This window comes from Nycticebus coucang, chromosome 9 (assembly GCF_027406575.1).
Source record: "Nycticebus coucang isolate mNycCou1 chromosome 9, mNycCou1.pri, whole genome shotgun sequence".
NCBI lineage: Eukaryota > Metazoa > Chordata > Mammalia > Primates > Lorisidae > Nycticebus > Nycticebus coucang.
The window spans coordinates 10,620,391-10,646,888 of record NC_069788.1 but is presented as its reverse complement, the minus strand read 5'-3'; the positions used below and the strand labels follow the sequence as shown (position 1 = coordinate 10,646,888).

The following is a 26,498-nucleotide window of genomic DNA, read 5'->3' as shown; positions in this document are numbered from 1 at the left end:
AATGGGGAGTGTTGGAGTTGGGCCACCTGAGGGGTAATTTCCATAAGCACTGATCTCATCTGCGTGATCTCATCTCTACCAGTTTCACAATGTCTTGTACTTGGAACTGCAGTTGACGGGGTGGACTAGGGGCTGGGAGGCTCATGGTCTTGCCTTGAGTGTGGTCCTTTTACAGAAGCACCTGCTGTCATGATTGAGGGCCTCAGGAATCTCCAGCCCCCTAGCCCCTACACCCTGCACCTTTTCTTCTTTCCTCTTTTCTATTAGTTTAAATTCACAGTTAAACTCTGGCTTATGGTGAATTTAGTCCAGAACTGAAAATTGAGGGAAAATGTCCCGGGCTCTTGCTAATTTGCTTTGAGAACATTAAAAAAAAGTTCCTCTTTTCTGTGATCCCTGACTACCTCTGAAAAAAGAAGTAATACATTGCATTTTTTTCAAGGTTATATAAGAACTAAAGTGAACTTTATTTATTTTTTTCATTCTTATTTATCTTACTTTTGAATATGTAGAACATTAACACACTTTTAAAAGTCACACTGATCTAAAAGAAGTATATCCAAAGGGGTGTCTCTTCCTTTTCTTTTACTTCTCTTTTCCCTTTGTGTGTAACTCATTTCCCAGATGTACCGTTAAGTAAAAAAGGCAAAGTCTAAAATAGTTGTGTGCGTGTACCACAGTGAATACCTCTTTTCCTTCTCCCCTACCCCTTGTGAGTAGTTTCTAATATTTTATAATTACACATAAAGCTGCAGTGAATGATATGCATATATATTTTTGGCTTGTTGGAGATCTTCAGGATTGATTCCTACAGGTAGGATTATTGGGTTAAAGGGTCAGAAATCCCCACGTAGTAGTTGTACCCTCTGAATTCCCTCCAGCAATGCATGAGTGCTGGTTCTGTACAGTCTTCTCTACAAAACGACTGAATTTTTGCTAATCTAATGGGTGAGAAGTGATATCTCTGTTGTCCTATTATACAGTTGAACATGTTTTCGTATATTAAAATTTGTCTTCGTGGGCGGTGCCTGTGGCTCAGTGAGTAGGGCTCTGGCCCCATATGCCGAGGGTGGCGGGTTCAAACCCAGCCCCGGCCAAACTGCAACAAAAAAATAGCCGGGTGTTGTGGCGGGCGCCTGCAGTCCCAGCTGCTCGGGAGGCTGAGGCAAGAGAATCGCCTAAGCCCAGGAGTTGGAGGTTGCTGTGAGCTGTGTGAGGCCACGGCACTCTACCGAGGGCCATAAAGTGAGACTCTGTCTCTACCAAAAAAAAAAAAAAAAAAAAAAAAAAATAAATAAATAAAATTTGTCTTCGTATATTTGTCTTTTATGACTTGTCTATTCTAGTCTTCGTACACTTTTTTTTTCTATAGGACTTTCTGTCTTTTCCCCTAATTAAAAAAAAGTTTTTCTATGTATTAACATATCAATAAAATTTTGTGTATTATTATTGCTGTTAGTTACCTATTCATCTTCTATGTTGCAAATACTTTCATTGGTTACTTGTTTTCTTAACATTGCTTATAGTGTGTTTTGCCATGGAAAAGTTTAAAAACTTTTTGTAGAGTCTAATTTATGAATTTTTAAATTTGATCAAGCTCACACTTAGAAAACTTTTCCCTCCATATATGTTAGAGAGTAATGCCTATTGTTTATTGAGAGCTTGCTACGTAAGAGGCACTGGATAAGAACCTTTCTTATATTATCATGTTTAATCATCGAAAGAGCTCTGTGATTTACTAGGACACGGTGACTCTGGAACCTTAGTGACCTGGGCTAATTCCTACTTCACTGCCTATTAACTGTGTTGCCTTGCACACGCCGTCTGTATTCTTTGAGTTTCATTCTCATTATCTATTCAAAAGGGGATAATAATAGGTTGTTGTGAGAATTACCTGAGTCCAAATCTGCAAGGGGCTTTGAACAGTTCCTGATGTATAGGCAGTGTTGAATAAAAGTTGGTTATTTAATTACTATTTAAATATTATTAAACATCTCAAGTTTAAACATAAAAATTATAATCTAATGCTCCCTTCTTCAAGTTAAGCAAAATTCTGCCATCACTTGAAATGTTTATGTTCCTTTTACCGTAAGTCTTCGAGGTCACCATGTAGCCTAGTATCTTGTTTTTTACCACATTTTGTCTTGCTGTAATTTGAGTTAGATGGGGTTCTTAGCTCAAGCAGGAAAGTTGGGGACTTCATGACCAGACCAGATTAACTGTAATTTTAATCTATTAATGCTCATGTTTTGTTAGTGAAATATGAATCATTATAGTCACTGATGCTCCTGAAATAATGGTATTCATAAAGTAAAATGTGTTTATTACTAGGGTTTGCTGGGGATTGAATTCAACATTTCACCAGTGAGTGTGGTTGCCAGCCATAGTGCAAAGCTCAGGCTCTGGGCCCTCACCTGCTAATAGTGGGGCCCTGTGGTTTTCAGGAAGGGTCTTAATTATCAGAGAATGATGGGCAGTGCCTTGAGCTAGAAATGTTCTGGCTTATGCTTGCTTTTTAATGATAAATTATTGATATTTTAACTTCATTTTTAGTAAGTTAGTTTATTGTGGGTTGTTTGGTGAATTCTTTAGTGTTTGGCCTACAGTTTCTCAGTCATTGGGCTTTAAGGCCTGTATGCATCGCCTTGAAAATAGGAAACATCTGTCACTTATTTGCACATATGAAACATCTGCTTTTATTAAAGCAGATTCACAAGGCTTAACCCCCTTCTTAGTTTACTTCTATATGGAAACTTCATTACCACCACCATGTACTTTTTTTTTTTTTAAACAGAAATATGGAATTGGTGTGGTAGGTGGACTAGCTGCTCCTTTGGTTTATCCCAGTAGTCCATGACCTAAAAATCTGAGAATGATTGTCTTAGATCATTTAGCATTTTTCCATGTCCACTGCTGGCCTAAGAATAGTTTAATCTTCAGCTTTAATTCTGATATCCTGGATTCTACTTTTCGTAGGTAGCAAACGGTTTTAGATGCCTAGGCGCCGACACCATTGTGGTGAATACTAGTGAGTTAAATGTAGCTCTGCCTTTAATTTGTATAGTTTTGAATGGGTGGAAGGGTCTTCCATGCTGTAGTATTCTTTTGAATTTACTTTACTTTCTGGGGATCATAGTTCTTATTTTACGCATTCTGTTTGAAAGTCCTGGAATTTTAAATTTCCTACAAGCACTTAAAATAGAAAATCCTCACTGTTAGTTGTTGGCTTGATTTCTTCTTTACCCTTCTCTGGACATCTTTTCTCCACATGAGGTGTTGGTTATAAACTTTCATTCATTGCACTTTATGGTGATGTTGAATATTGGTCCATTCGTGTGTCTTCAGGTTACCAGAGAGAACTTCTCTATCAGAGGGAAGATGGCTCCTTCAGTGCTTTTGGGGACGATGACCCTTCTGGGAGCACTTGGTAAGTGTTTTTGCTAAGTGGACAAGTCCGGGTTGTGGGATGGGCTTCCGCTAGGTCACAATGGCCGTGAACTGGGTCTCCATATGCTGTGGCCTGGGAGGCTGCTTTTCCCAAAGCTGGCTCGAAAAGAGAATCTCCTCTTAAAATATTATTTTAAAACATTAAACACATCAAATGTTTTTATTTAGAAAAGAGGAGTCATAAATCCTCTTTTTTGTGTGTGTGGTATAAACAGCAGTAAAACTAGTTTATGATCATGGTGCAACTGATAAGAACAATCGGTTAGAAATACTGGGTGATTGTGACATAGCTGTTTTCCTCATCTGACATGATTAATACAAATGTTGTGTTAATACGATTGATGTAGTTTCTTTAAGATTATTTTTTGTGAAAAACGAATAGTTAATGGAATTAATCATGAACATTCAGAGTTTCCTCCAGACTGGAGTCTCCATGTGGCCGATTTTGGACAATTTAACTGTACCAGTCGGCTCAGACATGGCGTGCTCTGCTAACACCACCTTTCTCCTAAGTCTGAGCAGTTTGTTCTCAAAGGTGTTTCCTGGGAGTGCTGCGTTTCCATTTTGGATCAGCAGGGGGCTCTGCAGACGTTCTTCGCCATGGCACCAGCTGGTTGGTGGCTCCAGCTTGTCTCTGCCAGGGAAGAGAAGACTGGAGCATGTTGCTTTAGTAATGAGATACTTCAGCCCAAGGGGAACATTTCTACTTACTTTGTCATTATCAGAGCTTGTCACATGGCCATGCCTAACTTCAAGGGGGCAGGGAAGTGAATTCCTCTGTGTACCCAAAGTAAAAAAGAACTGGGTGTTATGGGGCGTTCGTAATGTTTATCACATCAGTGTTTGTAAGATGAAACAGATCTGCTTCACATTTTCTTTTGGCCAGGATCAGAATATAGATCCATAAATAGAAAGATTTCAGCGTTTTATTGCTCCATGTTCTTTTGACCTCTATGTATGTTCTGTGGCAGCCATTGGCAAACATTTCTTTGGGAGGCCCAGACAGTAAATAGGTCCTGTAGAATCTGTTGAACGTTCTTCCCTCCTTTTTTCTTTTTTTCCTTCTTTTGCCCTCTGTTCTCACTCTCTCTCTCTTTTTTTTTTTATTTTAGCCAGGGCTGAGTTTGAACCTGCCACCTGCAGCATATGGGCCCAGTGCCCTACTCCTTGAGCCACAAACGCTGCCCCTGCCCTCTCTCCTCCTTCCTTCACTCCCTCTCTCTTTTCCTTCCATGTTTACTCTTTCATTTCTTTCTTCCTCAAAAAAAAAAAAAATCCTACTTAGGTGATGTTGGTGGCAGGTAGGGGGTGGTGCATGCATAAACAGGCCCTGGGCTGTGTTTGGCCTGCTGGTCAGACTTGGGCCAGGCAGATTTGGCCCCCAGGCTGTCGTTTGCTTTGCTTGTTCTGTAGGACAGGAGATACGCATTTTTTCTCACTTTAAGGTACTATGGTTACAGAGCAAAGTGTGTTTTAGATCTTCTTTGGTAAATACCTGGAACAATCCAAAGCCGAGTAACCTTAGAGAATTTATTTAACTCTCTTAGACTATAGAATTCTCGATCTATAAAATGATGAGGCTGGATTAGATGATTTTTAACTTCCTTTTCAAATCTGATATTCTGTGAGTCAACCTGCAGTTTCCTGGTCAGGTCTGCTAGGCCAGAGTTGTTTCCACTGTCTCTTTGCTGTCTTCTTCTTCTTTTTTTTTTTTTTTTTTTAATTTGAGACAGAGTCTCACTATGTCACCCTGGGTAAAGTGCCGTGGCGTCACAGCTCACAGCAACCTCAAACTCTTGGGTTTAAGTGATTCTCTTGCCTCAGCCTTCCAAGTAGGTGGGAATACAGGTGCCTGCCACCACGCCTGGCTGTTTTTTTGTTGCAGTTGTCATTGTTGTTTAGCAGGCTGGGGCCGGGTTCAAACCCTCGTCCCAGTTCATGTGGACGGTGCCCTAACCACTGACCTACAGGCACCGAGCCCTCTGCTGTTTTTCTTTTCTTTCTTCCCTTTTTACTGATTATCTCTTGGGCAACTCTTCTGATGTGAGGAAAGGTACTGTTGTTTCGTCTGCTCAGTGTTATTTGTAGGACTGTATAGAGTATATTTCATGTGTTTTTTTTCTTCTTTTCATAAAGGTTATCAGCTTTTGTTTTACGATGTTTTCTGGAAGCTGACCCTTACATAGATATAGATCAGAAGGTGTTACGGGATACATATACGTGGCTCAAAGGACATCAGAAATCCAGCGGTGAATTTTGGGAGCCAGGAAGAGTGATTCACAGTGAACTTCAAGGTGGCAATAAGAGTCCAGTAACACTTACAGCCTATATTGTGACTTCTCTCCTGGGATATAAAAAATATCAGGTATTTAATCTTTAACTTAATAAATGATAGGTGGGGAATTCCAGCAGGGTCTCAATGGGTCAAATATGTGTCTGGAAACTTAAAAGAGTTTTGCAATTTTATATTGCATTTGAAATCTGAGTCTGAACATGATTTTGCTTTGCATCTGTGGTCACATTTCAAAATCAGAACAAAATATAAGCCCACTGCTTGTGACTAATGAAGACAATTATAAAAATGCTTTACAATATATGTATTGTACTTGCTATTATTAGGATAAATCAATACATGTTTTATCGTTGGTAGAGTTAATTTCTTAGGGGAAAGAAAATTCTTTAGAATTTAAGAGTGTGTTCGAGCAGGTTTAGGTCATGGAGGATTGTATTTCTAAAATATCATGGACCAATTACAATGTCTGTTAATTTAAAAAAAAAATGTCTGTTAATTTAGTGCTAGTTATACCCACACTCTGAAAGGCATGTTAACTGGTATGGATGCCTGGATGAGAGCGAGGGTGCATGGATGGTTATACTGATGAGCTTAATTTTTCTCCAGAGCTGTCCGGGGATTGATGCCTTTACTGCTGACCGCATTTCACAATATCAGGAACTACCGTTCTCTTTATTAAGTTCCCTGCTATTTTCCTAGCCCAGTACTAAGCACGTAGATGATAATCTTCTTCCTGAATTTAGAGCATCAACACCCAAGGTCAAAAAGGAGAAATATCTTCCTCATAGTATATTTTTTATTCTTATCTGAGTTTATGATATTCAGTGGGAGAGACACTGGCAAAGAAACTTCTTGTTTCTTCTAAGGAATGGTGCCTGTTTACTTACGAAAGCTGAAAAGTAGTATCTTTCTTTCCTTCTCTCCCTCCCTCCTTCTGTCCCCCCCCCATCCTTTCTGTCTCACTCCATCACCCCAGCTAGAGTGCAGTGGCATCATCATTGCTCACTGCAACCTCAAACTCCTGGGCTTAAGGGATCCTTCTGCCTCAGCCTCCTGGTTAATTTTTAATTTTTCTATTTTTAGTAGAGACAGGATCTTGCTCTTGCTCAGGCACTCCTGAGCTCAAGCACATCCTCCTCCCTTACCCTCCTAGAGTGCTAGGATTGCAAATGTGAGCTGCTTTGCTCAGTTTTATTTTCAAAATTCATGGCAGATCTTTAAATGTCAATAATTATTGTTAATTTCCATTGCCTAGGACAAGGTCAGGTGTTTAATAGACACAAATTATTTTTTTAAATCAATGTTTCAAAGTATTTTTTGTTTAAATATGTGATAATGGGTTATTTTGAATAGTTATATGTGTATGTATAGATACATATTTTTTTTTCTTTTCTTCCAAGCTTAATATTGATCTACGAGATTCTATCAACTTCTTGGAGTCTGAATTGAGTAGAGGAATTTCAGACAATTATACTCTAGCTCTTACAACTTACGCACTGTCACTGGTGGGGAGTCCTAAAGCGAAGGAAGCCTTGAATGTGCTGACTCAGAGAGCAGAACAAGAAGGTAATGGTGGAGCCTGTTGAGGTGGTTAGACTCTTGTGATTATGAAATATGTAAATTACATGAGAAAATTTTGATAGTCAGGTATGAAGTTGATAACATTTGCATCACTTGAGTGACATGAATAATGAAATACAGAATGAGGCTAGGATAGGCCTTACATGGCCAAATGCTTCTCGTTTCTTAAGGAATTTTTTAAATAGAATTTCCGGGCTCAGGGGTCTCTTAATCTGACATATGTTGTGCTCTGTCAGGTTGGGTTCCCTTTGAGTGTCTGATACCATTCCTGGCCTTTTGTGTTTGCTATGACCTTGGGTTCTGGAGCGACTTGGATTCAAATTCTGGTTTTGCAACTCACACTTATCCGCTTCACTTTCCCCAGCTGTAAAATGGGACTAACGTCTAAGTTAGAGCTGCCGTGCGCATTGAGAGAGTGTGTGGTGCCTGCTCCCTAGGCTCAAAACATGTGCACTAAAATGCAACTTGGAAGAAATGCAAATATCGGAAAAATGTTGCTAGCTAGGTAGCCGCGTGTATGATTTTACTTTTGAATGAGGATTATTATTTGTCCTACAGTAGGACAAAACATAGAGTTGTCATTACAACCCAAAGTCCTCTATAAAGTACTCAGGGATCTGTGTTTGTGGAGGGGAGGGGGTTGGGTGGGCAGAAATAATTTTAATTTCAAAGTTTCATTTATTCAAGAAGGGAGAGCTATAGAAAGTGCTTAGAGATGTCTGAGCCTGTACAAAACATTATGTTATTATGAAAAGAAAGTTAGATTTAATTCTTATTGTGGATTCCGGTGCTGGGGACTAGAAGATCCTTGCACAGAGGCTGAAACTGTCCTTGACCTTAGTCTTCTCTGCGTGGCTCAGCAGCAGTAATCTCATATTCCACTGAAGTGTAATCAGCATCTGAACAGTAATATTTGAGAGAGGCACCAAGTAGGATGATCCTTTGGGGGCGATACCAGGATTATTTCTAGGACGGTTGTTTTGAGGTGGCTGGCGTCCCTCATTTTTCTTAGGGGAGCTTGGATTTTGATCTTACAGCACTAACTTTAAGGAAATGAAAAGGGAAGAAGTTTCCTAGAACATTGGAGTTGGTTAGTGGCAGATTTGCAAGATTCTTTCCAATGTGCCCTAAAATATTTTGGGGATGGTCCGGTCAGATAAGTAATGTAATTATCTTCTGGAACATGTTTTATCTTTTACTTTTAGTTGTTCAGTCTTAAGTCAAATGTATGGAATTCTCTTGGGAAAAAATATGTTTGTCAAAAGTCCTCAAATATAAGCAGTAGTAAAAGGTTGAAAGTTATAAGCAGTACAGATTGAACATCAAGTGGTTATTTCCTTTGAGTGTTACATTGGCGCTCAACAAGTTTTAGATTTTGGAGCATTTCAGATTTTAGAATGTATGTATTCTGCAAATATTCCAAAATTTGAAACAAACAAACAAACAAACAAACAAACCCAGAAATGCACTTCTGGTCCCAAGCATATAAATAAGGGACATTCAACCTGTAATAGTTCAAAAAGTGACATATAGGTGCATGCTTGTGTACATGTGTGCATGTATAAATACACATATACTTGCTTGGTGTAAAAATATAGCGAGGGTGCCCATAAAAGGTAGACACATTTTAATAAAGGAAAGAAACTATATTCCAGTTGTAATACTTCCTAGGTATTGACAGCATTTGTCAACTTGTATCTCTTACAACTGTAGAAATCAAACATGACTTGAGTATTACAAATTTAACACAATTTTTTCCTTTCTTACATGTGTATGCGTTTTCTTGGCACCCTCTGTATACCTGTATAAAAATATATGTGTTTTTATGCTAGTCAAGTAGAACTTGGACCAGGGTGTAGATATTTAACAGAGTTAAAAGGTACTTTTTCTGGTAATTGATTGGAACGTTACCATGCACCCTTGCAGAAGGCACACGATTCTGGGTGTCATCAGTGTCCAAACTTTCTGACTCCTGGCAGCCACGTTCCCTGGATATTGAAGTTGCTGCCTACGTGCTGCTCTCCCACTTCCGGCAATTTCAGGTTTCCGAGGGAATCCCGATTATGAAGTGGCTCAGCAGACAGAGAAACAGCTTGGGAGGTTTTGCATCTACTCAGGTGAGAGATGATCAATTTTTTTCCTCCAATTAAGTTACAGTGTGTGTATATATATATATGTAAATATCTTAGAAAGTGTGTGGTTGCTTTATTTTCATTACTTCATAAAATTACTTGGCAGTTTAAAAGTTTAGTAACTCAAGTCAGAGGTTGAAGTCACTAATTTTACTTTTTCTCATCGTTGTTATGAATTTCCTATGTGATATTTATATGCAATAGATCCATCCCCCACCTGTATTAGCTGCTTTTCCCTTGTGGTAACTGATAAAAGAATAGATGCTGGGTTCTGTTCAGGGAGCATTTTCTGAGCCTCTCCTGTAATGTAGGCCAAGGAGATTCCCGAGTTGCATCTGGGAATGTTTTACTCTCAAAGAAGGAGGATGGATGACAGCGGGCTTCCTGCTGAGCTCACTCTTGGGAGGACTTGGCATATATTTAAATGCACAAATGTTTTTCCCTCTTCAACAGGATACCATTGTGGCCTTAAAAGCCCTGTCTGAATTTGCAGCCCTAATGAATACAGAAAGGACAGATATCCAAGTGACTGTGACGGGGCCCAGCTTGCCAAGTCCTGTAAAGTTTCTGATTGACGCACACAACCGCTTTCTTCTTCAGACAGCAGAGGTGTGGACAAGGGGTGGTTATTCAGAAATCAGTGCAGATGATTCTTTATGCTGGAATCCTGCTGTATTACTGATCTGCTGACTTCCACAAAAACTTGTTCCCAGAGTCCCATAGAGGGACAGGGAAAAGTGGTGCTCTCTTTTGGTTGGGTTTGCTGTGCTCTGGAAGGGTGGAGGGGATGAGAACTTTGGAAGGATTGGTGGAACAGGAGAAAACACGGGCAGTGTCACACTGGGAAACAGTGTGCTGTACATATGCTATTGGGTCCCCATCGTGCACATGGTAAGACTGAGGCTGAGTGAGGTCAAGTACATGTTTAAGATTATGTTGCTAATAATGGTAGGGCAAGAATTCCAACTCATGGTTCCAAAGACCGTGTTCTTTTTAGCTACTCTACATGTCTTCTTAGGTAGTAGAAGAAGAACCGGTAGTAGAATTCTTACTTTAAATGGAATATAAGAATATGCTAGTTCTTAATTTTATTCCCTTGCTTACCCTTGTGGGAAGTTGAGGATAGTGGATAAAGGTTGTAGCTTCAAGGCTGGAAGCTGAGGAAGAGGGGTACGGGCACAGCTCTGTGCTCCCAGGAAGGCCAGAGGACTGGGCTCTGGACGCTGGTTCTTGTCTTTGATCCTCCCAACAGGAGGACAGAGCTGTCAGCAGCCCGAATGGGTTCTCCTGAAGGGCAGAGGTGAGGGAGCCGAAGGGGGAGGGGGCGAGCTCGGCTCTTCCTTCACCTCCCTCACCTGGTGAACTCCCAGCTTGCGATGTGTGAGACCAAGCAAAGCTGTTAGTGCTTCCTAGTAAGGGATAGCACTGATCTCTTGTCCTTTTTGGAAGCATCAAGATATGGAGAGTTAGCCTCATTTACTTTTTTTTTTTTTTTTTTACCTTTCTTCAGCTTGCTGTGGCGCAGCCAACTGACATTAATATTTCTGCCAATGGTTTTGGATTTGCTATTTGTCAGGTATGGAATAATGTTTAGTTTTTGAAGTTAAATGTGACTTTTAAAAAATAATTCTCTGGTTTGAGGCATTGCTAAATATTCAACTTAGATAACATAAAGTCTTAAGTTTTTAAGGAATTACGTCTATGACTTATGCAAGATACATCACTCTCTTTAATGAAAAGGATCAGAGATGTTACTGGCTAGTGAGTAGACAGCAGTTATGTGGATGGATATCTATTTGAAGAATATTTCTTGGGAATTATTTGCTTTTTGAAGTGGGGTTAAAACCTTCCAATGTGATTCATATGGGTCATTGGGTATTCCCACCTTTTCTTGTGAAAACACAATTCTGAAATTATAAGGCTGGTGGCATTTCCCCTATGATCTGATAAACTAATAGACATCTTACAAACTTCTTCTTTTTTTTAGAGGGACAGAGTTCCACTTTGTTGCCCTTGGTAGAGTGTTGTGGTGTCCCAGCTCACAGCAACCTCCAGCTCTTGGACTTAGGTGATTCTCTTGCCTCAGCCTCCCGAGCAGCTGCGACCACAGGCGCCACAACGTCCGGCTATTTTTTTTTTTTTTTGTTGCAGTTTGGCCGGGGATGGGTTTGAACCCGCCACCCTCGGGTGTCAGCGCCCTACCCACTGAGCCACGGGCACTGCCCTACAAACAACTTCTTAATATTCATCTAAGAATATACAAATTATTGACTTGAAGATAATAAATGTGTCCCTTTACTGTAAAATATAAGGTAATAGCAAATATAACAATTAGAGTGTGAGCATGTTTGTCCAATGCTCTGGTATAGGTCGAAAATCCAAAGAAATCTTTTTTATGATCTAGCAGAAGCTACAATTAAAATGCAATTAGTATGAAAAATACTGAAGGCAGGGCATGGCTGAGACAGGAAGATTGCTTGAACTCAAGAATTCCAGACCAGAACAAGCAAGAGTGAAACCCCTTTGCTACTAAGACAACAGAAAAACTAGCCAGGTGTCATGATGGGTGCCTATAGTTCCAGCTACTTGAGAGGCTGAGGCAGGAGGATCACTTGAACCCAGGAGTGTGGGGTTGCTGTGAGCTAGGCCGATGGCACAGCACTGTAGTCTGAGGCAACAGAGTAAGAATCTGTTTCAAAAAGAAAAAAAATGGATGAAATAATTATTAAACTAAATAATACAAGTAAAACTTGGGGGCTTTAAAACCATCTTATTGGAAAACCAAGATAATATGTGATAGGACCAAGCTGTGTGCTTGGGTAGAAGAAACAAACCAAAGAAATCCTGAAACATTTACTGAGAAAGTAATAAAGTGGCTGTTATGGAGAAAAAGTACTTTTTCAAAAATAGGTACGATCGCTCTGGTTGAAAGAACAGGTGTGCTTGCTTAGTAGGGCAGGTGTACCTTGCTAAGCAGATATAATTTGTAAACTTCTAAATAATTCTAAGATTATTTTGCATGATACTCAAAACCTAGTAGACATCTTTTAGAAGGCGAGGAAAAATGATCACAACGAAAAGAATAGAAAGAGAAAGTGAATAGTATATGTAGGTCTTGACTAACAAAGGTTAAGGGAAAGTTTTCATCCCCAAGCTCTCTTTCCATGCAAAGAGGAAGTCCAAGAGTAAGTAAGCAATATATTTTAGATAAAATTGAAAACAGTATAGGTACTTACATCACTAATGGATTGGAATTCATTTCCGATAAACCAAATGCAGCTAAGTTACTGAAACCAAATTATTTTTACTTGAGGTTTGAAGGACAGAGGCAGATGTGGTACCTGCTGGTAAGAATGTTCATCAGTTTCTCATCCGTCAATATAGAAAACAAAAGGAAGGCACCAACAGGCCCTTCCCATGATGGAGGAAAAAGAATCGCAAAACATTTAGTCACCCTGAAGAAATGGGAATTGAGATTACCTTCACTTGGTACTTTTGTAAGTGCCTCTGGAAGGCGAAGCAAAATCTCGACTTTGCAGTAAATACTACCCTCTTTTGGGTAATAAAATGCTAAGCTGTGGAATTTAACTGCAAGATCTCTTAGAGGGCTTGGCATGAGCAGTTGAGCTTTACTGCGGGCCAGCCGTAAACCTTCATACTTAGATATAAATGGGCTTTAGTTATGACCTGCAAGACACATCTAGTAGTCCTTGTTTATTTTCTGATGACCCTGGTCTCTAAAGGGACAATCACATGCCTCTGGAAAGCAGGTTGTGAAAATAACAAAAGCCATCTCCTCAATTTTATGAAACCATTCTTCACCTGTTCTAGGAATACTCTAATTTTAATTGCTATAGTTTAAGAAAGAGTTGACAAATGTCCAGAGTGAGATATCCAGAGTGATCAAGGGCCTGAGCTTGGGTTATGGCTGAATAAAAGGGTTGGAACTCTTTGATTTGAAAGGTACAGGCTTAGCGACAGGATTTTTACAAGTATATAAATCCAAAGGGTACTTGATGTGTAGTTCTCAGGGGTGCGTGTGTGTGTGTACATGCATATCTGTTTTAATATTGGTAAAAGAAAATAAATATTGTGTAGCAATATAAGCTTTATGAACCTTGGTTACTAAAAGGTGGATAAGATAAAACATTTTAAATATTAATAGATACCAATCCATCCTGGCATGAGACTGGCCCAGGAAATTTTGAGTCCATTCCTAAGGTTCTGATTTAATATCCTTTCAGAAAGACCCTGGTCCTCAGGTCACCCCAGAGCACCTTTAACATCAGTGGTGGGCATATGCTGAAAAGACGCGGTTGACCTGAAATTCATAATTTATTTCATCATCTTTGAAAAACGTATGATCAAAAAGAATCCTTAGCAGCTGAATGGATTTATGTTCAACTAGGATGCATCTTAGAGTTTGAAAAGTGACTCCATTTGGGAAAAAGGACTTAAAAATTCATGAATGTTCTCAAAAAATATAGCTTCACTTTTTCCCTCAAGGGAATGTTTACATTCTTCAAAAAAACAATATCTCATCAATATCACCCACAGTGTTTTATGATACTTGTTTTAAATATAATCTGGTGATTTTTCTCAACTTTAAAAATTTTTATAAATGTTAGTTAATAATGATACCTTGTCATCCAGTCAAATTAATTCTAGTTTGAAGAATACAATTTAATTGGGCTTATCTCAGAAAGAATCATTACCTAAAATGTTAATAGTATTTAGAATGCCTAAGGGTGGAAATATATTGCCTATATATTATTTGTGCTAATTTATTTATTGCAGTTGAATGTTGTTTACAATGTGAAAGATTCTGGGTCTTCTAGAAGGCGAAGATCTATCTCAAATCAAGAAGCCTTTGATTTAGATGTTACTGTAAAAGATAACAAAGAGGATGTCAATCATGTGAATTTGAACGTGTGCACAAGGTGAGTAACTGTTTAGGTCCCTCTTCTTCCTCTTTTTTTTTTTTTTCCTTTTGAAAAAAATATATTTGAAGATTAATTATGTGCAGTTGTTTAACTATATCAAAACAAGGAGTTATATGTAACAAAGAATTTGGTTATGCACTATACTTCAGATTACAAAATAGGAATACTAATTATATTTAAGCATTTATTAGATGTGTTCAAAAATTATTTATGAGTTTTCCTTTTATAACAAATTGGACTAGAGCAATATAAATACATATATGTAAATTAATAAAACTGAGGTCTAATTTAGAAAAACTTTAAATCAATCACATTTAATATGATATTAAATACAATTGTATTTAATAAAATATGATTATTTCTTGTTATGAGTTACTTTGCTGTTGAAATAATTATTCCAATTATGTAACCTTAATGGTTGCACTATTATGCAAAATCAATGAATAATTTTTTTTAAGAGACACTGAAAACATTTGCATTTAGAATGTTCCCATCTCGGGTAATTAGCCTTATAGTGGAAGCTCCTGAGAATCCTTACTAAGTATTCTTAATAAGTATTAAGAATCATTTAAGGGATTCTTAAATTGGTCTGTCTCAGAGTGTCTGAGGGTCTGGTTAGGCCATTGGTCAAAGGTCCTGACTTCACAGTAGGTCTCTGACACTGCGGCATCTTGGTTTGTCTAATGCACACGCAAGTTTGAGATACTCCTTGTGGAAGTTGTTGAATCAAGAGGCTTTGCAAGGCCTTCATTGTCAATCTGTCCTCACACACATGTGTGTGCATCATTTAGTGTTGAGCTGGGAGTTACTACAAAGATGCAGTTGAGGAGCTGCTGTCTGCCCTTGTGAAATATCCTGTATCCTTCGGATGTAATGTCGCTGTGGTTGGGCTGGGAGCCGCTGAATGTGGTCCTGAGCTTCCAGATGCTGTCCTCCAAGGTCATTTCTGGGTGGTCCACCTTCTTAGCTGTTGCCTGAAACCAGTCTCGTCCCTTCCTGCTGCCACCTGTATCATCCTTAGACCTTCTTGTTCCTGAGTCTGGGGTAAAGTCTCACATGTTTGCCCCACTCCTCACCTTCTTAGGCATTTTGAGCCGACAGGGGCACGTCAGGGACTCTGCAGTGGCTTCCTTTTCATCTGAGAAGAGAGTAGGGCTCCAGTTACTCTTTACAAAGCTTGCAATTGGCCTCTGTTCCAGAATAACAACTGAGTTATTATTATGAAAAATAATAACCTACATCACAGACTTATATTCTTGGCATTGTACCACACATTTTTATACGCAACTCATTCAGTTCTTATGATAACTCTATAAGGACTCAGGCCCTGAGATGGGGAGATAGACATTAATAAAATAAATCCTCTCGGCAACTCTAAAATTCTAGTTTTGAGAAAGGCAAAGAAGAATCATCTTGTAGAGAATTAAGCTCTTGGGATATTAAGTGAGGAAACCTGAGGAGAATGCAGCAGACCCAGGACTCAGGACGTGGAGAGGCCTCATCCTTTATACGGTCTCACGTCAGGATTCTAGTCTTGATCCAGCCCTGGGAATCAGGGTGGCAGGTGGAACCCCAAGAAAGGAAATGTTTTCCTATGAGGGCAGGGGTTTTACAAAAAGAATTTAAATGCTGCTACTAGTTTCCTGAGAAAATTCTCATATGAAACACAAATGTAGGTGAATTTTTTCAGCAACACATTATGAAAAGATTACCTGATAAACAGCAACATGTTATTCCTATCAACAGGGTCCAAGACATGACCTCATCCCAGGCTTTCTGTGTGGCAGGGCAGTTTAACAGATTCTCCCCCTGGCTGGTGGAGAGACCAGGTCAACCAAGGCACTTTTGATGATGGATTCCAAGTGTCATCTGCATGGCACTGCTAAGTGTTTAAGCATCTGGGCTGTGTTTCTCATCTGTAATTTTTGCTCATATACAAACATCTCTAGTTTCAGTCCAGTTATTAGTTTTCAATAGCATCTATTTTGGCAGCGTGCATCACCAGCAGATGGTTTTAGTTGCTGCGGGTTGTCAGGCCAGCTGAAGTCAGCAGTTGTGCCGAGCGGCTTTTCCATCAGCCCCGTTTGCCAGGCACTGGTTCACCGCTCTGAAAACCAAGATCTAACAGCCCATTTGTGCTTTTGCTGTCTAAAAGGACAACAGGAACTAACTTCATGCTATGATCCTTTCCCATGGGAGGCAAACTTCTTTCCATTGTCACTCTGGGCTCTTTATGCTCTAAATGGAAAGCTCTTGCCATTTAATTCCCTTTTAAACAATGCATTTATTTTCAGGGAAATAAAAATGTTGCTGACTTCCAGATTCTTTGATGCTCACGTTGTACACAACAGAGTGAGGATGTGTTGTAATAAAACTTTCCAAGGCTTGTAATTCTCACAGGGAGGCCAAAGGAGACAGCAAAATGTGCTCCCAGTATGTGGGAGAACAAAAAGAAGGCCTTTCCCCACTGTTCTCAGTTTTCTAAACCAGATGAATAAAAGGTTGCTAAGGCCTTGACTAGGTGGGGTCTACCCCTAAGTGGTCAAGTGATATCTTTTTTTTTTCAGGTCCTGGCTTTCAGCTGGGAAGTTTGGGACTTCATTTGAGAAAAATGAAAAAATGCAGTTTGGTTGGGAATGATGAAAGAAGGAAAGAAAGGAAGAAAACAGTTATCAGTTGAAAGGAAGTAGGTGGCACCTGTTGTCATCCTATGAGCACAAGCAAGAAAAAGGAAGGAAGGAAGGAAGGAAGGAAGGAAGGGAGGAAGGGAAAGAAAGAAAGAAAGAAAAATTCTCAGTTGAAAGGCTGTTACCTCCTATGAGCACAGGCCCTCCATGCTGCAGGAATTCCATTCTGTCTGTCAGATGAACACATTATTCTGTCCTTATTCTGCATATGGCTGAAAGTTAAAAGAATATCACACATGTAAGAAAAAGACAACCTGTTTTAAATTTCTCCATGGTGCATTTTATTAATATTTGAACTTAAACAATGTTTGGAGTTAACATTTGGTGGTTTTAATTTTTCCCTGAAGATCATTTGCTACCAGCTTGCATTTCTTCCTAAAGGGTTTTCTTCCCTCCCCCCCTCTTTATTCCAGGTTCCTCGGCCCAGACAGGAGCGGCATGGCTCTCATGGAAGTGAACCTGCTCAGTGGCTTTGCTGTGCCTCCAGATGCCATTCCGCTAAGCCAGACAGTGAAGAAAGTGGAACACGATCATGGAAAACTCAACCTCTACTTAGATTCTGTAAGTAGGAAAACATAAGTTTCACGTATGTTTCACTACTAACAAAACTATCGTTTATTGTGTTCAAATGTCTGCCTTATTTTAAGTATGTTCTCTTTAAGTCATTATTATTTTAGCTTTTTGTGTCCCTGATTACCATGGCAACCATATATTTGACTCTGCTAGAAAGGCATCACTGTAAACTTAGTGTAGAGAGGATTCTATTAATGGTGAGCCTGATGAAGGTCTGGCTGGCATTACCTCAAGCCAGCTATAAAATACTTAGCAATGTTCTTATTATAGTTTCAGAAAATTCAGTCCAGATATCAGTTTGAGAATTCCCCTGCCTCAGGGAATTGCTAAACATATTTGTTTAAATGCTGAAGATGAAAGCCTTTAATTACACATTTTTAAAAATGATTTCATGAAGCTTTTAACAAATCTCAAAGGGGTTGATATTTCTGCCTTGAAAAGTTAGGTGCTTAAATCATAAGCAAATAATCGCAGAGTCTGGTCTTGACACAGAATATGATATAACCTTCACGTGCTCTTCCCATGGCTGCTGATCCAAGAACAAAGCGTATAAAATAGGGGAGGGAAAGGGGAGGGAAGAATTCCCGACTCTGCTTGTTATGTCTGGAAACTGCTGGCATGTAAGATGGTCCTTTTTGTCCAGCATCTCTATGATTCTCATACATCGAATCAATATTGAGTTCTAAGCATTCTTAGGATTTCATATCGTATGGGGGGAATACATGTGTTTCTTATTCTAATTTTGTCAAGTATGAATCAGAAATATATTGCTAAATATCTACTTTGAAAAAAGCTGTTTCCTGAATGTTCCTATTTCTTTTGGCACTTTGCAAACCACTCTGATTAAAGCCCTGTTAAAACTAATTCAGTCTTTAGATTCTTTTGCTCTTCTGAAATTTTCTTATATTAAATAATGCTTGAAATCCACGGCCCTGATTTGGAACTTGAGAAACAAATGTAAGGTTTTTACTTGGCATGTCATTGTAATGTTCCTGTTAATGGTTTTCTTACTCTGAGCGCTCAGTACTTTCTGAGTGATTAATTTGACTGCTATTGGCAAGTAATGGGAGGTTGGAAGTAATTTAGTGATTTTTGAGCCCTTAAGCAGTATGGCTTACCAAATTGGCAAAAGTCGTTCCTCCTGTTGGAGGTGGGGGAAGCTGGCCTTGCACACTGAACATCAGGCCCTGGTTGTTGGGCGCCCTCTGCATCTCAGGGTGACTGCACTTCCCAGGTGATACAGCTCCCAGAGCTGAGAGTCATCCACCCGGGTGAGGCATCCTGGCCCCAGGAATGTGCCCCTGCAGGCTTTCTGCCCATGTAACCACTCTAATTCTCAGTATCCCTTGTCAGCAAAATGGAACTAAGAATGATGCCTATCTTGTGAGGTCGTTCCAAGTTACAGACAATAACCCCATAGGCAGTACTTACAGCACTATCCAGCACATAGCGGTCTTCCCTAAATATTATCTGTTTCCTAAAAGGGTAAGAAAAAGGAACATATTTTACTCCTTTTATTGTGAACACAAAGGGTGCCAATGCCTTAAAGAGTCTTTTGTGTTTTTCAAGGTAAATGAAACCCAGTTCTGTGTTGATATTCCCGCTGTGAGAAGCTTTAAAGTTTCAAATACCCAGGATGCTTCCGTGTCCATAGTGGACTACTATGAGCCAAGTAAGTGTGCTCCGGAGTTCCTCATGTCACACTTAAGGGGTTAATCCAGGTGTTCATTCGTTCCTTCAATCATTCATTCATTTGAAGTGGCCCCTATTAGTTTTTTTTGTGAAGGAGAAAGGGTAGGAGATGGGGATACAGGAGGTGAGCCCGCCATTTACCAAGACTGTTGATAATTTACAAGGTCACATAACATTTCGCAAATGAATGTTAAAAAGTGATTTATGTATTTTTTTTTTTTTGCTTATAATGTTTTGGATTTTGACCTACAATTTACAAAGAAAAATTGACAGAGTCCAGTGTGTTCAGTTCCCAAGGTTATGCTTCTATTCCAAGCACTCCCTCCATCTGATTCCTGTTTTACAGTGGGGGTTCATCAGGAGGGAGTGTGGGCAGCCTCCCCAGGGTGGTGACGTTTACCTGGGTTTACCTGTGTCTACATGGATGGAGCCCAATATTTTGCTAAAACTTACACTGGATGACAGATTTTCTTTTTAGTATAACCAGAGAAGTATAGTCTGTTTGGAAAATAATTTGAGTGTCTTTGATTTTATTGGTAACTTCTTATTTTATAACATGCTAGGAATTTAGGATGTGAAAAATAGCTGGCTTGTCTGGAGCTCCCCCAAGTGAAAAAAGACTAAACTATATTCGATCACAGAGTGTGTATATGTGTGTGATCTCTGAGCTAAATTGTGTAATGGTATTAAGTCTTACTTTGAATATTCACCCTTGGTGCTCAGAATTGTCAGAAGGCCTGAGAAGCATGAAAATGTTCATGAGTTAGGTGGTTGTAGATAATTATACTTTAAAACAAAACGAGCTTGCTTACATTGTTGGTTGTGCCTGATAGAGTGTTTAGGACTGAGGAGTGGCACCAGCTTTCTCTGCTCTTAAGTCAACAAGCCACGTCTCTTATCTTTGGCCTCTTTTTGGAATTGAGGAAGGGGATACAGCCAGGGACTTGTGGGACATTTTGAGAAATCTAGTTGTGAAATTCCCCAACTAATATTTTTTAGGTGCATGGAGAACATTTAAAAAACTTAAGAAACAGGGCTTGGCGCCCATAGCACAGTGGTTACAGCACCAGCCACATACACTGAGCCTGGTGGGTTCAAACCCAGCCCGGGCCTGCTAAGCAACAATGACAACTGCAACAAAGAAATAGCCGGGTGTTGTGGCAGGCGCTTGTGGTCCCAGCTACTTGGGAGACTGAGGCAAGAGAATCGCTTAAGCCCGAGTTTGAGGTTGCTGTGAGCTGTGATGCCATGGCACTCTACCGAGGGTGACATAGTAAGACTCTGTCTCAAAAACATAAATAAAGAAAGAAAGAATAAAAAAAAAACTTATGAAACAAAAAAGACCCAGTCTATGTAAATGTTTTGGTGGAAAACAACTTATTTATCAGAGGCCATTTAAAAAATGAAAGTATGGGAAAAATCAGAATAATCAAAATCTATTGACCCATTTTTAAAAAAATCTGAAAACAGATTCATGATATGGAAAACAATCTCTGAAAAATCGTGAAGAAATGAGAATGTCTTTAAAAATTATAAAAACTCATTTATATTTTATAGTGAGTTCGCTATAGAGTTGTAAGTATTTTATTAGATTAGCTATAAATTTTACCCAGGTTACGTAAATAGCTTTAGACACTGTGTGTTCAATGTTTTAAAACCCCAAGGCAAGACGTGGCGTAGGCAGCCTTCCCTTCATATTTATGTACTTTTAAAAAATAAAGCCTAGTATCAATATCTCTTTTCAGTAGTTCTGATGATTAGAATGTTGTTTGACTGCATCAAAAATGTTGTCCTAAGGGGAGGTGCCTGTGGCTCAACAGGGTAAGGCGCCAGCCCCATATGCTGGAGGTGGCGGGTTCAAACCCAGCCCCGGCCAAAAACTGCAAAAAAAAAAAATTACAAAAAAAAAAGAAAATGTTGTCCTAAGATAAACACTTTTTCTTTCTTTTCTTTTCTTTTTTTTGAGACAGAGTCTAACTTTGTCCCCTTGGGTAGAGTGCTGTGGCATCATAGCTCACAGCAACCTCAAAATCTTGGGTTCAAGAGACTCTCTTGCCTCAGTTTTTCATTTTTTTAGTAGAGACAGGGTCTTGCTCTTGCTCAGGCTGGTCTCAAACTCCTCAGCACAAGCGATCTACTGGCCTTGGCCTCCCAGAGTGCTGGGATTACAGGTGTGAGCCCCCACTCCTGGCCTCTAAGATAAACTCTTGATGATGTTGAACCGTCCTCAGTTGCAGACTCTTCCTGCTGCAGCAGGAGACCTAAGCCTGGCTTGTGGCTGGTCAGTGGGCTGCCTTTCCTGCTGGCCAGCCGCCGTCAGACAAACTGGGCTGCACACGTTTCTCTGTTGGATTTGGTTAGCAGTTTGGACCCCTCTTGAGCATTTCAATTGTTTCTTGTAAAGAAACAAAATTATGTGAAGAATAGAAAGCTCAGAAAAACTCATTGAAAGGCTCTTATATTTTGGCAAAGTAAATGCCTCTAAAACAAGGTTGACGTGTGAACAATGTCTGCCTCTTTGAACAGGGAGACATGCGGTGAGAAGCTACAACTCGGAAGCGAAGCTGTCCTCTTGTGACCTCTGCAGAGACGTCCAGGGCTGCGGTCCTTGTGTGGATGGGGCTTCCCGTGACTCTTCTAGCCTTTTCGCCTTCTGGTTGGTGCTGCTGTTCTCTTTGCAGCATTGGCTGTGATTTGTTTCCCAAGGACTCCACGTAGCGCCAGCATTTCCGGAAGTCACATGGGATTGTTTTGTCTTCATAATCAAATACTGCTTCTGACTGTTTTGAAAATCAAGTTTTGCTCTTTCTGTGGGATTGGGGGCCGTGGTGTAAAGAAGGCCTGGTATGGGTGGACAGCTGCGCAGACGTCCTCACCTCATCTTCGTGTGGAAGGAGGTGAGGGTGGTGGCAGTTGTGTAACTGTATTTCCCCTGCTCCACATGTTTTAGGATTTTTTTTTTGAGGTATTTGTTTTCTCCGGAATAAATGTGTTATTTTAGAATAGTTATCCTTCTCTTTTTGTAAAAGAAATGAACATGTGTTCTTAAGGATTATTATATATCAGTGTTTGCTTTAGTATTGAAGATGGAGTTCCCCAGGAACTGGGAGAAGACATTCAGCCAGAGGGTCTTGTTCTGTTCCCTGTCCACTTCCCACCCAACTCTCCTGCCCACCTCCTACCCCAGACCCGGTGGGCTCAGTGTGTATTTCTTAGCTGGACATTATTTTCTTCTCTTGAATGTAGGTGGTGAATTTTTTAAAAAGTGAAATAGCCTTTTTTCTCACTCCAAATCTGATCACATACCCTCCCTCTCTTTTACTTCTGGAGAGCAGAGTGAGAGTGGCAAGGTGTTTTCCTGAGCTTTGCACACTGGCTCAGAGGTTGAGGAGTGTACTGACCACTGCCGGGAGGGCCCGGGGTGCGGCCTCTGTCCTGCATCCTTGGCCCAGGCACTGGCTTATTTCAGGGACGAGAGTCGGAGGGCATTGCCCTGTGTGTCTTATGTGGCTCAGAGTATCACAGCCTAGACAAGGAGACACAGTGAGCCAGGTACAACAGAACACTGGAGAAGTCGCACTAGGCTGATCTCCCTGTCGTCTGAGAAACAAGTTGGGTTGGTTTGGCAGGATTAGAGAGTCTTGCTGTGACTGCTGATCTGAAGTGTTACAGGGTGTCAACCAGGAACCCTACGGAACCGTCCTAGTCTCAGGGGTCTGAAGGTCAGAGTGCTAGCTGTCAAGTGGTATCTGATGCTTTCTGTCAATCTTTAAGAAGATGCCTGAATTTCAAGCACTTTAATCATTGGTTACCTTGTATTCTGAAGGTTAATATTATTTATCTGGATGATAATTTTAACGAGAAATCTTTCTTCCCCATTAATTTTTTCCCTCTTTTTCTCTTCCTTCTTTCTTTCTTTTCATCCCTTTTCTTTTTTCCCTTCTAAATATATTGAAATAATTTAGGTAAAGAAGAAACTTAAAGACATTTCAGAAGAAAATTAAAGACCTTTTATTAAATCTAAGAAATGCTTTAATTTTGTTCTTCAATTCCATGAATTTCTTTCAAGTGGGCATGGGAAAAGTAGCTGTCCTGGGCTCCAAAGAATTTGGTGTATGTTTTCAGCTATTTAAAAGTAAATTTATCAAAGTTAAAGTATGCAAATATATCTTTAATTTTAAAAAGAATGCTTTTATTTTATTAATTTTAAGAAATTGTGGTGGGATGGATGTTCATGTATTTGTTATGAACATTTTTGATGTGTATTTGGGCAAACACATAGTTTTTTTGTATTTATTTTTAAGTGGGAAGTAGTTTTTAGATGTGTTGTCCCTTTGACACAATTGTCCCAACAAGGTTCCTGTTATGTTTGGGCCTTCCTGTAGTAATGTTTTCAGCCTTTATCCTCTGGGACTTCTTTAGAGTTGAAATCATCTTATAATGAAGTTGGAAAGACTTCGCAAAGGATTTCCTTCTCCTCTTCTTAACTGGGGGGCCCTATGCTGATAGCAATATTTCATATTCTTCAGTACATAATCTATAGCACACTTGTACTGTAACACATTAGGATACACTAGCATGGAATGGTCATTGGAAGGCAGGTCGTGTTCTGTTTTTTAGACTAAATCTGTTCATTTGAAAACTATAATTCAAATACATTTTTGTGAAGGATGATATATTTTCAAGTTAAATGTCACCTTGTAACTCGTATCTTTTTGTTATAAGCTCATTAAAGGTGAGGAGGGGGCGAGGAGGAGAGGGGGTGAGGCAGCATGCCTCGTGGTACATGGGATGGTACGGTCCTGGGCTCTTCCTCCCTCCGGCCCCTCTCAGAGAACCTGCTCTGCGGCAGGCAGGGCCTTTGGACTGTTTTCTTCACTTGCTGTGAGTAATAATGTTAAAAACCTCGTTTTACCTTTCGGATTGGTTATACTGATGTTCTTCTGTTTCGAACACTGTCACTTTTGTTTACCAGTATGAATTAATTTGAAGTCCTCCTTCTTTTTCTCTGACAGGGACCTTATTAAGACACCAGCCTACCTTACTTCCATTTTGACCAGCCAATGGTTCCAGAGACTAAACGTTGGCAATGTCTAGCAGCCAAACAATTCTAGGACAGAGTTACACTTTTATATTCTTACTACCTTCAGTTATAGTCCTAAAATAGAAATTAAAGCCCATTACAATTTGCTCAGTTAATCAAAAGCTTCTTTTTCTTGTGCTGTCCTACTACACTTTGTTTTCCAAAATCTTTTGGTTATATTATAATCCAAGGAGCCCCGTGCTCATAAAGAATCCAGATACACAGCTGTTACCACACCTTCCATGGGGGTATTTTCCGACTTGTAGATAGAGTAACTCTTCCTGCTCTTATTCTTTTCAGCCTAGGTATACTTATTTTTTCAAAAAAGTCATATTTAGCCTTAATTTCTTTTTATGCTAAATAGTCTGGCAACGTAATGCCAACAATGTCTATTTTGACATAATTCAATTATTTCATTTGATATTTCTGGCTATCCCATGACATTAAAACAACCTAGAACTATGATTTTTCTTTGTCATTTAATTTTTTTATAGAGCTATTTTTTAAACCTGCTGCCATATAATCTGGCGTTCTTTGTAACAGCCTTACTTTTCCTAATTTACTTTAGTGAATTATTGAATACTCATTTGTATAAAAATATGTTGTAAATACCCCCTTGGCAAGATTTCTCAGCATAAAGGCCGTGCTTATTTTGAGTCGGCCAAGTGGCTACCGTGGGTCAGGGGCCATTCTGCACTCTTGGGTGCATTATTTTCTTGTACACTGTAAATTTAAGACACTTCTAGTAAGTGGACTCACTCTTGGCTTACTTCAAGTCCGTTTTGCTTTCTCAGTAGAGGCTTCTGTGAGGCAGGCAGAAGAGTACATTCCTCACTTTTCTTTGGGCTCAAATTCTAGGAAGGCGTAGCACTTTTAAGAACTTAAATTTTTTTCTATCATCTCTTCAAATGATATTTATGTAAATGTCATATATCTTAAGTTACATTGGGAGTCATCTGAGGTGCAATTATTTTTATCACTACTTTGGATAGAGGACCATTCTTCTACTTTCTTCAGAAAACTAAGCAGTAAATACAACTTTTTAATTAGTATGTATCACTGAGAGTAGGCTTTGTTTTGCAGCTTTTACTGGCTCAGGAGTTGTGTTCCCGTGTGCCTCATCAAAAGATAGTCACATCGCATCATTGTATAAAATACATAGTCATGTTCATGTCAATCTTAACATAGGAAGATAGACGTCTCTCAGATGATTGCTGGGGGTGTCATGTCAAAGGATGCTTGCTCGTACGTTTGTAGGCATGTATCTTTGTAGTAGGGATGGTTTTGGTTTTTGTGTTGCTACCTATTTAAGAATCATCCTTCCTCATATTGTCATGAGGCCAAGATTCAGCACTCTTTGGCCCAACGTATTGAATCGGTGGTGGTAGATCTCTAAGATTTATCTTTGATTCCTTCAACAGAATGTGTCTTGCTGCTGGTCCTCTACGCCTCTATGTTTGGGTTTAGTAGGATGCAGTGGATGTCACGTCAGTCTCTTTTGTACACAGGAAGATTTATAAAATTTAATTCATGAATTCCCTATTGTGGGACGATGTTTTGCAAATCAGGAGAGTACTATTGAAGTAAACAATATTTTTTCAGGAATTAAAGCTTTATCTATTGAGGTGATTCTGAAAGTTTTAGTGTTGAATGTTGGAATGTTATGTTGTTAATTGTACTCTATTATAGACTGAATAAAAACTCATGACTCGTCAATAAAAATTTAAATTCCCATCTATTTATGATATGTTCTTTCTTTTTTTTAGCCAAAAACACATCTATAGCACATCCTCCTTACTTAAACTTATTTATGAGAAATGGTGTGTCTGAAGGAAGCTTCGGGGAGGCATTCATAGGAGGGGGGTTAAGAAACCCATCACCAGCCCCCTTTATCTCCTTCATTCTTTGCTTTAGGTTCTGGGATGGGGCCAATGGACAGATAGATGAGACACAAATAAAAAGTAATTATGTGAGGTGACCGCTTACTCAACTTTTGGAAATTATATACAAACATAGAATGCATAATTTTGTGTACATGTAAAAAATGGAGGCATAGATCTTTGCATC

The 26,498-nt window shown here is 39.5% G+C and overlaps 1 protein-coding gene across 2 annotated transcripts in view; it reads left to right on the top strand.

The window, feature by feature from the left end:
* CD109 (CD109 molecule) overlaps positions 1–26,159 on the top strand; it is a 130,423-nt gene extending 104,264 nt beyond the window's left edge. For both annotated transcript variants that reach the window (XM_053603063.1, XM_053603064.1), the window contains 10 exons: positions 3,346–3,427; positions 5,584–5,812; positions 7,141–7,306; positions 9,248–9,438; positions 9,907–10,062; positions 10,964–11,029; positions 14,251–14,393; positions 17,497–17,644; positions 19,226–19,328; positions 21,875–26,159. In XM_053603063.1, coding sequence (XP_053459038.1) covers positions 3,346–3,427; positions 5,584–5,812; positions 7,141–7,306; positions 9,248–9,438; positions 9,907–10,062; positions 10,964–11,029; positions 14,251–14,393; positions 17,497–17,644; positions 19,226–19,328; positions 21,875–22,041 — 1,451 coding nt within the window. In that variant the 3' untranslated portion in view covers positions 22,042–26,159. The remainder of the gene's footprint in view (positions 1–3,345; positions 3,428–5,583; positions 5,813–7,140; positions 7,307–9,247; positions 9,439–9,906; positions 10,063–10,963; positions 11,030–14,250; positions 14,394–17,496; positions 17,645–19,225; positions 19,329–21,874) is intronic.
* The last annotated feature ends 339 nt before the right edge of the window (positions 26,160–26,498 follow it).